The sequence below is a fragment of the Lissotriton vulgaris genome, chromosome 2_1 (assembly GCF_964263255.1).
Source record: "Lissotriton vulgaris chromosome 2_1, aLisVul1.2, whole genome shotgun sequence".
Classification (NCBI taxonomy): Eukaryota; Metazoa; Chordata; class Amphibia; order Caudata; family Salamandridae; genus Lissotriton; species Lissotriton vulgaris.
In genome coordinates this window covers 773,056,463-773,069,129 of record NC_141687.1, presented here as the reverse complement: position 1 = coordinate 773,069,129, position 12,667 = coordinate 773,056,463, and the positions used below count along the sequence as shown (strand labels likewise).

Here is a 12,667-nt window from a genome sequence, read left to right as displayed (position 1 = left end):
ACTTACGTCAAACAAGGCACCTTTCAGGTATAAATATTACCAGCGTTGCCTTAGGCAAATGCAATGGTGTGGTGAATACAGGAGCAGAACAGCTGTCCCTTGCAGAGCCCAGCAGATGTGAGAAGCCCACGGACGCTGCCCGTCCTCCTCCTTGACGCGCTGAGAAAGACGCTGTCTTTTCTCCTGCTGAGAAAATCCAGCTCCGGCGTTTCCAGCCTACCCTTGCGGGTGACTGGAATATCGAGTCCAGCCCTCCAACATTCTATTCCAGAGGTATGGTGTTGACTAAACCCTTAGAGAGAATTCTTGAAGCAAACTCTTGGCAAAACCAAACTTAACTAAACTGCTACTTACTCCCTCCCAAGTATTAGGCTTAGGTCAGGTACACTGGGGTAGGCGTAGTTAGAAGCACCAGTTGAGTACGTTAGTCAAATGTATATATGAATGTATATATTTTATTCATTTTAACCATTGTATGGCTAAGAAACCATATCAATGCTTTTACAGTATTATTTCGGAATCCTTCTTTTACTGTACGCACTTTTTATAATAACAAGTCTTGCAATTGTGGCAATTCATTTCTCTTGCATGAGAAGAAAGACTGTTCAATAAATAATACTGAAAACGCCAGTCTCTCTATTCTCTGCATATCGGTGAAAGTAATTCTTGCACAACTGACTGAGTGAAATAGCTGTCTATTGTTTTACACGACTCTAGAGATTGACTCTTATTCTAAGGAGCAAAGTTGTCATGTTTATGCGGTTGTTGGAAAACTGAATCCCTTTTTGTCTGTACCAGGGAAGCTGATCACTTCCTATTCAGTCAAGAAAGTTTCCAGTGACCTCTGAGCTAGTTGGTACAAACCCAATTAAGTTTAGCATAGTCAGTAGAGACCTGGAAGACCGCACTTCTACGTCTACACTGCTGTTTATGTTATTCCAATGCGCAGGGCCTATAGGGAAAATAGGAACTACACTACATGGCGCCCAACGTATGGTAAGGCGATAAAACTAACGCAAGACGTTAGAGTAACTCAGTCGTGCTTTTTCACCAAGACCCTTTCTACCGTAAATACTCCAATAGACGTCTGGAGTGGGTGAAAGGTTAAAATCCGCCCGAACTTAGTAGGAAGAGATTCCTATGTAAAGCTCTGGTTTATTCAACGTTGAAGGATACAGTGTTCCAAAATATTGTGCACCTAATCTTTGTCTCCTTGGAGACCAGCTCTGAAAAAGTTTCATTTGTTTCCCTTCCTTGATTCGGGGGTTAGCGCGCTAGCGACTATCACCGCCACTCGCCTATTTAAGGTGAGCCTTGACTCGGGGTCAGCCTGGAGAAGGTGACCACCGCGTTGCAGAGATTTCCTGGCGCAGCGCCGTGCTTTGGCTCACGCTTCTGCTTTTAGCTTTACCTATTTTGTATCTGAGTTGATTTGTTTTATTTTTTCCCCTGATTTTATTGTGTTGCTGCTGCGACCCCTCCCTGGCCCTCACTGCATTTAATTACAAAGTCAAGCACCGCTACTTAGCGGGTCCGGGCTCCGGGGTTCCTGGGTCACGTGATTACGACGTGACAACGCCATCTTGGGAAGGCTGTTTCCCTTCCTTGATTCGGGGGTTAGCGCGCTAGTTACTATCACCTCCACTCGCCTATTTTAATGCTCGCCTAGAGCGCAGCGGTCCAGCGCAGCGGTCGCGCCTTCGCTACGCCTGAGTCTCGCCAGATTCCTGCCCGTCTGCGCCCGTCAGCGCTAAGGCAGGGCTAGGGCAGGGGACTTTGGCTCCCTCAGGATGTTATCTGCTGAGAGCTTGCGTTCATTGCGACACGAGGTAAGAGATTGCCATCATGGCACCCTGGACCCTCTTAGTGGGCCTTTTTACTGCCCCACCTGCTCTTTCCAACTCCCTAAGCCACAGTCTATTTTTAGTCTCCAATCTAGACCGCCCCGTGTTCACAAGCCTGACTCTGTTTTAGGCGGAGCTACCCAAACCACCCTCAAAATCTTTCATCTGAATGTCAGATCTCTGACATGTCACCATCAAGAAGTATATTCGCTGATCACAGATGACAATCCGGATATCTTTTTCTTCACTGAAACCTGGCTGCATGATCAATCTATGGCGGTTATCAACCTAGCCCTCCCTGCGGGCTACACCATGTACTCTCACCACCGTAACGCTAGAGGCGGAGGCATCGCAGTTGCGGTAAAATCTTGTTATCCTTGCGCCTGGAAACCTACCACCATAGCAGGGTGTGAGAGCGCACATTTTAACATCACTGTGAATCCCCACTTTACTTTCTCGAGATTACTAATCTATAGGCCTCCCGGTCCTGAGGGCGCCTTCCGCCACAGCCTTCCTGAGGTAGTCTCCTCTCTAGTTATGAAAACTGTTAATTTTACGATCATTGGCGACCTTAACCTGCACATGGAAGCTCCACTCTCCAACTCGGTCCATTGCTTGTTGGCGGATCTTGAAGCATTCCAACTAAGCCAATTGGTACAATCACCGACTCATATAGGTGGACACTTGTTAGATCCTTTTTTGACGAATCTCGCCACCAATATCTCAGTGCTCCAACCTAGACCCATGGCCTGGACCGATCATTATCTGATCGAAACTCACATTATCACTCTTACTCCTCCCCATAGAAATAATACTCCTGACATTCTCAAACGCCCTTGGAGAAATCTAGATCTGGAGCATTTCCACCAGCTTTTGATTAAACATCATCCCCAACCCCCTATAGAAGTTTCTCTTGGCTATGACAATTTTTGTGAGTGGTTAATTCACTCATTAGATATTCTTATACCGGCCAGGTGGAGTAAGACTAGATCAAGTCCCTCTAGTCCTTGGTACGACGAATCCCTCAAAAAGCTCAAATCTTCCTGCAAAAAAGCGGAACGTGCATGGCGCAAAAATTATGATGCCGACCTTAAGTCGGCCTATAGGGCCTGCACCAGAGTCTACCATCGGGCCATTTGTTCAGCTAGGGCTGCCTTCTATTCTCTGGAGATTAAGAACAGCACCAATCCCACCAAGGTTATATTCAGGGTTTGCAATGACCTCACAAGTAAAAAGACCGATACCACTACTCTTGAAGCCTCGCTGGCTCACTGTGAGGATTTGGCCTCGTTTTTTGTTGAAAAGGTGGAAGCCATTTACAGGTCATTCTCTCAGTCCCCTATCAGGGAGAATATCATTGCATCTACGGTCTCTAAACCACTGCTTATCATCCCCAGTCCTACTCTGGAGGAGTTCAAAGCTCTGACCACAAAAGTCAAATCCGGCTCCCTGGATGATCCCATGAGACCCATTCAATTCCGGGAACTCGCCCAGTGCTGCTACCCTGCAATGCACAGTTTGATGGATTTGTCCTTTAATACCGGCAGGGTTCCCAGGGCATGGAAGCAGGCGACTGTCATTCCTATCCTCAAAAAGCCTGCCCTTGACCCTACCAAATCTGAACACTATCGGCCTATCTCCCTTCTTCCCTGGCTAGCTAAATTAGCAGAATCACATGCTAATCATATTTTATCTTCTCATCTGCAGGAAGCTAATATTCTGGACAATTCCCAGAATGGGTTCCGTGCGGGCCACAGCACCGAGACTGCACTCTTGGTCGTGGTGCAACATATCAGGAAGATGTTGGACCAGGGTCAGACGGCGGCACTGATCCTATTGGATCTCAGTGCCGCCTTTGATACGGTTTCCCGCCAGATCCTCCTGCACCGTCTCATGGAGGCCGGAGTTGGAGAGTTAGCACTTGAGTGGTTCTGATCCTTTCTTACGGATCGAACCTTCAAAGTATCCACACCTCCTTTTGTCTCGGCCCCTCGCTCCATTCATCAGGGTGTCCCGCAGGGATCGGCCCTCAGCCCTACCCTTTTCAATTTGTATGTTCAGCCGCTGGCGGAGGTAGCCCATAGTTTTGGTCTCACCATGGTGTCATACGCCGATGACACGCAGCTGGCGGTGGCACTTAATGGTGATTCCAATATGGATGCCCCTACCTTTCAGTCAGCCCTTAAAGCTGTGGCAGGCTGGATGGCGAATAACCGACTCCAACTTAATGCCTCTAAGACCGAGGTCATTATTTTTGGTAGGGAAAGTGGACTCTGGGGAGATCAATGGTGGCCATCTGAATTGGGCCCTGTTCCCACCCCCGTTGCCGAAGTTAGAAATCTTGCGGTGTGGCTCGACGACAAACTCTCTTTCACCTTCCACACTAAACGTGCAGCTGGTACATGTTTTGGTGCCCTGCAGTGCCTCCGACCCATTTTCAAGTTTTTTGATGCGGATACCAGACAGATCATAGTCCAAGCACTGGTTCTTACCAGATTGGACTATGCCAGCTCTCTATTTCTGGGTGTGAATCAGGCAGAATTAGCTCGCCTTCAGAGGGTGCAAAACGCGGCGGCCAGGATGCTGGTCGGCCTCCCGAAGTTTGTTTCTGCCCGTCGTACTATCCAAGACATCCACTGGTTGCCTGCGGGGCAAAGGATTAAGTTTAAAGCTCTTTGCTTAACTTTTAAAATTCTTAAGTCTGCCTCCCCTCCTATCCTATCGCAGACAATCCAGCACTATGTCCCTTCCAGAGCCCTTCGATCCTCAGGCTTAAATCTTGCCATTGTGCCACGCTTTAAAAGAGCTAGAATGGGTGGACGCTCTTTCTCAGTGTTGGCGGCAGCTCTCTGGAATTCTTTACCTGCTACTCTCCGCTCCATCCCCGATCTGCTCCCTTTTAGGAAGGCACTAAAAACCTTCTTATTCTCCACTGTTTAGTTTCACTCGTTCTGGTTTATTTCTGTTGTGTTGTGTTCTACCATCTCTGTAAAGCGCCGGGACGCCTCTTGGCTGCGGCATCTGTGCGCTATACAAACTAAAATAACATAACATAACATAACATAACATAACAATGTCAGTACTAGACAACGGGACCGCTGAAGCCGCAGTAGATGCGAATCAACGGGACGCCGGTGTTAATGAACCGGGTGCGATAATGATCCCGGTCAACATAAGAAAAACTATAACGTTAAAACTTATAGAAAATTGACTGACCACACAAGGTGGCACAGTCGTCTTCATGATAGAGGCACACAAATATCGGCAGACAGAGGTATTCTATTCATGGATAAAATTTCCAGCGGCAAACGCTGCAACAAACGAGTTCCACTATTACAAAATAGGGGAACCACCGGATGAGTATGCTCCTTTCGAGGAGATTGAAATCCCATTAAAATACCAAGAGCATTTGCTCTGGTTTAAAGGCGCCCTAAAACATAATGATCATATTACCAGGCTCGGTCCACTAGGTAGACCAGGAGCAACGTGGCCGGTTCTAGACAGCTACACACCACACCCGGACATTGCAAAAATGTCGAAAAAAGAACTTTTAGCACAGCTAAAAACATTAATTAAAATACATAGACAATTAGTCCAATATGTAATGCAGACTGCAACAGTCCAAACAGCTGTTAATGTTACACAGCTGACCCCTCATCAGGGGAACACAAATAAAATTACACCACAGAACATACAATCATGTCTTGGTAAAACACCCATAAAACGGGAACAAATTCCTTTCTGGTTAGCGCAGAAAATTACTCAAATAGAGGCAGTATTTCCGAATACTACCCTATTGAGAAACACAGAATTCTGACCATCTGCCTTCCAATGGGGGTCGCTCCACACGTAGAGGACTGTGACACTTGGGGTACAGCTTCCATTTACACAAAAACACATGGTGTTCCGTCAATGGCGGTAATACCAGATGTGCTGAAACAGATTCAGAATGAATACGGTCCAGAACCTGCTTTAACTCTGGGTATGAAATTACTGAAAGACTCCAATGCGCAGGGCCTATAGGGAAAATAGGAAATGCACTACACCCTGAACCCTAAAGCCCCTGGCACCCTAAACTCTACCCTTTCTTGAACGCTAAAAAATCCAACATCATCCCTAAACTCTAAGAATCACTGAATCTTAAATACCCTCATCAGACCTAACTTTTCCCATCCTTGAGCCCTATAAAACTCTCAACTGCCCTAATCTCCACCCACCCCGAAAGGCTAAAAACTACTTACCACCCCTAAACTCCACCCATCTCTGAACCCAAAAAAACGCTAATCCCCTATAAACATCACCCATCCGTGAACCCAAACAATACTCACAACCCCTAAACCTAACCCAAGTTTAATATAAATTGGCATTTTTTCTTAAAATTGCCTTTCCTTTAAAATGCTTCCTTTATTTTTTTATTTGTTTGCATTTCCTTAAAATTGTCTTTCCTTAAAATTGGTGTTCCATGATTTGGATTCCACCCACGTCATTTCTCAGTTTTCGTTTTTCACATTAATTCACATGCATCACAGTCCTGCACCATCGAAGCCCCATCATAAGTTGCTCTGTGGCATTTCTAACAGGCAGCCGACAGGCACCTGGAATATATTGAGCTTCTGAGTGCATATTATGACAATCTGTTTACTCCATCAAGTTCTACATTTATTCTCAAGGTCCAATTTGTGCTTGAATTCAAACTGTCTTGCTACTTGGGTCACATTTGAATTATTGGCTCTCAGAACTTTTTTATCACTAAGCCTTTTCACTTTATTGCATATTACACCTCTATTCATATTTATGACAGTTTGTGAATTGTTTCACGAGCTTGTGATCACTGACTCCATTATTGCTAACAGTTCAGTTGTGTTTAAATGCACATCATAAAAAAGATGGTCAGATTTAAAGGGGAACCATTTAACTCATGATTTAACTTACCAGGCTTCCATTGTCTTAGATCATTACAATATTGCCACACATCTGTTCTACAAGGTTTACCTCATTTAGTATTTTATGTGGTAGCAAGTATTTTTTTGCCTCAGGAATAACAGTGGTTTCTTATTGTCCATCTTCTTGTTATTCGTACTGAAATTTAGGAAGCTATGGTCAATAGTATGCTGAGTTTGATGCATCTGATTCTGCTTCCAATTTAAACAGCCTCAGATGTTTTCAGCATCAAAATATTTCTGACAAAATGGCCCAGAATATGGGTCAAAGAGGGTTAAATTACAGGCTCTTTATTCATTTGTTTCTGGTGTTTTCTACAGACTGAATCATGTTTCCTTGTCGTCACATCAGACCACCTACGTCTATCAGACACGTTCGGGATCCTGTCTGGAATGCAGACCTATTGGAATCACTGTGTGATATTTTTAATTTTAATAAATTATTAATTAGGCATTATGCTGCACAAACGAAAGAAATTGTGTGCTACCAGATGCCCGCTGTCTGGTGTTCCCTCCCTCCTCCACCACACCTCCCGCATTTTGCTTTCCACATAACCTCCCTTCCTCCCGCTTTTCGTTATTGCTGCTCCCTCCCCCTCTCACGCACCTCCCTCGTGTTGCTTTTCCCACATCCCATAGTTGTTGCTCCCAACCTCTCCATGTGCATCCCTTGTGTTGCTTCACCATAGCTCTGGCTAGCAGCTCCCTCCCTTCTCCCCCGCATCTTCTTCCTGTGGCTTTCCCTCTCTTGCACTTTTTTAGGACCTGGCCTAGCGTACACTGCGCAGCAGTGTCGCACAGCCGAGATTTTATGTTTACAAGTATGGGGGCTTGAGCCCGCCCCTCTTCTCCATTGGCTGGCTTCCTAAACGGATGCGCAAATAGAGGTGTGGGGTCCTACTCCTAATCAGCCTGGACCTCAATAATTGAAAATCAGAGCAAATTGGCTGATCAGGATTGTTGAAAACAAATTTGAGAACAACACAGCCAAACCGTACTGTGTAGCCAAGAGGTTGTATATTTCCAAACGAATTTATTGTAATCTAGAAATGAATTTGCATTATTTCATCAAAACACATGACATCGAAGAGGCATTCCATCAAAACAGTTAGTGCAAAAACATGAACAAATATATACAATATATACAAGAATACTACAATTAAGGAAAAATGCAATTAAGGAAAACACTCAAGATTTTTGGTGACACCAACTACTATGCTTCAAAACAAATTACATAGCACAATAGTTGCGATGTATACAACTTTAACACTTTATAAGTGAAGAAAGCCAGACCTTTGAGAAAAAACCAGTAGACAGATGGATCTGGAATGGATTTGCCTGCCTGCCTCACAACACCTGTGGGTAGAAATTTTTTGAATTGACAGAAAGGGCCCACATGAGTGGTCTGAATTAGTCCCTAGCTGCACCCTTTGTTCTTGACACAGGCTGGGAGTCAACGCGTTTCGAACCTTAGTGAATCTAGGTTCTCCTCAGGACGAGGACTGGGTAAAAGTATTCCTAAACGGAGGCCAGCCATTGGAGGAGAGGGGCGTCACTCCGTTCAAGCCCCGTCTTTTTCGGATTCGGGGGCGTGTTTTTTGCAGTTTTTAACTCCGTGACGTCATCCGTCACTCAACAGCAAAAACCACGCCCCTGAATCAGACAATGACGCTGCTTTCTCCAAGGCATTTCTGCCTCGCCTCGGAGAAAGATGGTGGTGCTTCAGCCCCTCGTCGGGGATATAAGGTGAAACAATAACATTCGCAAAGCAATTCCATTGAAAATGTCTGCTGCAGGAGATACTTTTCATGTGGAGGGTGGATGCGTTGTGTGATAGTGAAAACGTTCAGCAGTATCACATAAAACTGCCAAAAAAACGTGCCTAGGGGGCAATGTCAAATAATAACATGCAGTAGTCGGCCACGCTGAAGTTGTTGGGCGAGGATGTGCCGGTGTGGGCTTCTATTCTTATATAGTTTAAGATGGTTCCTGCGTCTGAACATACATGGGGTAGGGGTTGGGTGCCACAACTGTTCCTCTAACCTCGGGTTCTTCGTACTTCTAAGGCCGGGCTGGACGAGGTAGAAACAAATTTGAGTAATATAGTGGTTTGAGACAAAACAATGGATACCGTTTGTATGGTGAAGACAATATATTAAACTTTATATAAGTCTTCTTTTCTTTGTATTTTTACAAACGTCAGCCGACACGTGTTTCATCAACAGGACAGTGCCTGTGACTCATCAGGGCTGTGAGCGGCGCGTGTTTCTGATCGGTGATCCGGTGATACAGAAATAATCACGAAGAGGTGGTAGTAAGCAAGGGTCAAAGGAATGACGGATGGCTTGCACGGGACAGTCGGGTACGAAGTGGTCCTTAGAAGTGGTGTAGCTCCTGGCCGTGATCGGGTGAAGTGTTCCGGAGCACTTCGCTCGATCACAGCCCTGATGAGTCACAGGCACTGTCCTGTTGATGAAACACGTGTCGGCTGGCGTTTGTAAAAAGAAAAAGAAAAGAAGACTTATATAAAGTTTAATATATTGTCTTCACCATACAACCGGTGTCCATTGTTTTGTCTCAAACCACCCTATTACTCAAATTTGTTTCTACCTCAGGTGTGCCCAGTACCTGCTGTATGCAGATGCCGAATGTTGTGCAGATACACCCAGATCTCCATCTGTACAAAGGAGAGTCAGGGTGTGCAAGTAAAACAGCATGTCAGAAGGGTAAATCCGATCTGCCAATGGTTTCAAATACATATTTTAAAAAAAGGTGAAAGGCCAGCACCGAAGAACATCACATGAAATCAAGCAGAGTATGAATTTAACTGGTAGAAAAGGAACTGACTGGAAGCAGTTACAAAAATGTGTAAACCCCACCTTCTGGTTCTATCCTTTTTCTGGCACAATGTAGACAACTCTACAGACTGCATGGCTGACCCGGTCGAATGTACTCAATAGGTCCTAACGTCTTCCAGCCCCCGTGCATCATCTAACAAACAACCCAGACATGATTCTGTCAATCTACCTTGGCAAAATCTGGCCTGAAAATGGTTAAAAATTAATTACCTCTACAACAGGCTGCAATTGCCAAAAAGGTTTCTCCAGAGCAGTTTGTTGTAAACGGAATTTGAGAGACCAGTCATAAATTCAATACATCCATACAAAACACACTCTTGTTTTTAATCAGTCAGATTACCACCACGCCAGTCCTGGTTTTTAAAGTCTTTATTACTAATCTCAAATAAAGAGTAGATGATTACAATGAGGTATTTTGCTACATGAGTTTCTAGAAATTTAAGAATGATAGGATTGTCTTTAAAATATCCAGTGAATCTTCGATCAACAAATCAATTTGTGAGGTAGTCAAGTAAGCAATATACAGTGAGTGATATAAGATCCATCAGACCATTTTTTAAGGTCTGAAACTAATATAGGCGCAGAGATGTGGATCCAATTCACTGTAGGAGAAACAAATGGTAAGAAATCACTGCATCACAATTGCTACTTTACACAAGGACACAAAATGCAGGCACACACAAACACACAGTGGACATGCATTGGCCACAGAAAGCTTCTACAAACATACACACAGATGACACAAAGGGTAGATGAAGACACAGGATAAACAAATAGTCACTTTGCTGCAGATTTAGTGGACGTTAAAATGACCTGGACTGTCCTGCAGTAAACTTAAAATAAATAAATCCACATGACAAATAAACACACAGGACAAAGAAGTAAACATGCACATAGAACCCACTCACAAAGAGCATACTTAGACAGGTCGCTCAGACACAGAGGGATAATGCATTCACATAATGGCGTCTTTCGCAGAGCACAGTTTGTATCCTCACTTCTTTTTGCCTTCCCTCTAGCTGAAAACTCGACTTCATTGGGATTTTCAGGATTCAGAGTTTAGAGGATTTAGAGAATGCTCGCTTTGGTGAACACAACACCAGCATTGAGAATCCAAAAATAGGGGCAGCAGGGATATGTAGCTTCAGAGTCACCACCCAGCAATAAGACAGAGCATTTAAAAAATCTGATCATTCTATTAGACAGAACCTTCAACCTGTGTGCTAGAGTCCTCTGGAAATGACTTTATTTGGTCAATTTGGACTCCCTGCCCTGCCAGTTTATTTCAAATTAGCAATTCAGATTTTTTTTATTTTGGACTCTAAAGGTTGTCACCATATGAGAAGGACTTCACTTAAGTCAATAACAACATTTATTTCATTTTCACACCCAATCCATCATTTTCTATTATGTGTGCAACTTCCCAGATTCTAGTAGAATGTTTGGAAGGGGGCTTTCGGCTAAAAAGAGCAATGTAAATGGCTGTACTAAATACCCAATATCAACCATTCAACCGTGACTATTTGAAATACAACGACAAGACTTTCAACAGAGCTGCAGGGTGCCATATGTAAACATAGAAAGACAGTTAGCAAAACTGTCCAAGGAAGCTAAAAAAAGGAAAAAATAGAAATTAACTTTTATTTTTAAATGAACTTTGCCAAAACATACCACTCCCTGTAAGGTTTTGAAACAGATTTAAAATGAAATGTATATATATATTTACCTGCTTAATGATCCACTGAAAGTTATAAAGTCTCACCAAACCAACATTATACATGACAATCAGCATTCCATGAGAAACCGTTGCATCACTCACGTTTGTTCCAAAAATCTAGATAAATGAAGGCAAAATACAGTAAGAAAAACAAAAGGAGAAATACTTCTCCCATAATCCAAACACATGATACACATTCAATTAAGTGAGTCAATACCCATGTGTGTCTAATGTACTTATAATAGAATTTCAATAACCGAAATGTTTTCACCACTTTCATTCATGACTGACAATCATAAATGCAAATGGTATTATTACTACACAAAGTTAGGTGTGATCTTTCGAAGCAATGTGACAAAAGGTCCCTGTTTTGAGAAACATGCAGTGGCTCAATGACGGCTAAATCTCTGCAATGGGAATTAAAACTGGCGTTGGAAAATGGATTATTATCAGTCTAATACTGAATGAGCAGGAATGGCTACAGAGTCCATGTTTTCTTTTAAAAATGAGGCCAAACAACTTCACAGCACCATTTTCAAAATATACTGGGCTACATTGCTATGTTTGCTGTAGGTAGCAAAGGGAGCCCAGAAGAGAACATAATGAGATATTCCGATACTTAATAGGCGGTTTTCGATAGTATTATTTCTCAAAGAAAAGATTGACCTGAGGTCCGCGGCTCTGAAAAGAAATGGATGGGCCTTAGACATTTTCCAGAACCTTCTGGTTGACACAAGGAGCCAATCACATAGGTATGAGGATGTGAAAAGTCTCATTCATGCATGATGCAAGCACTGCTGTAAATTTGGAAAAGGCATGTAGTGCCAATTGCAGGCTTAACAGAATAACCTTGGCAGTGGTCCTTTTTCACTATGAACTTTTGAATTTCGTATGATTTTCACAGTTGGTAAGTTACAATATACAATCTGCGAATTTATTGCACATGACCAGGCCCCAGATGGACTTGCTACAATACGATATGTTGGAATTGTGACTTTTTTTCTTTCCCTACCCATTAGGTGGCTCTTTATAGATTCGAATTGTCCCAAGCACCTGTTTTGAACTCTTGTTTCAAAAGTAGCAAAAATGATTCCTCCTCTTTTGAGGGCTAGGCTCTTTCGCTGCAATGTGTGAACTTCCTTTCCAAGCCAGTTTAGATGGCAATGTTTGGATATTTGAATACAGGGTATGGGACACACAAGATATCCTCATTCTGCACAATATTCAGAATCCAGTTATTTGTTGTCCTTTTGTATAATTTCTTTAAATAGTACGTTATGCTCTAAGTACTAGAATGGCTCACATCAC

The 12,667-nt window shown here is 43.4% G+C and overlaps 1 protein-coding gene across 1 annotated transcript in view; it reads right to left on the bottom strand.

Annotated features, from left to right (window-relative positions):
* Positions 1–12,667, bottom strand: part of DCAF17 (DDB1 and CUL4 associated factor 17) — a 497,543-nt gene that overhangs the window by 302,495 nt on the left and 182,381 nt on the right. The window contains exon 8 of the mRNA XM_086956119.1: positions 11,369–11,476. Within this exon, the coding sequence (XP_086812245.1) occupies positions 11,369–11,476 (108 nt within the window). The remainder of the gene's footprint in view (positions 1–11,368; positions 11,477–12,667) is intronic.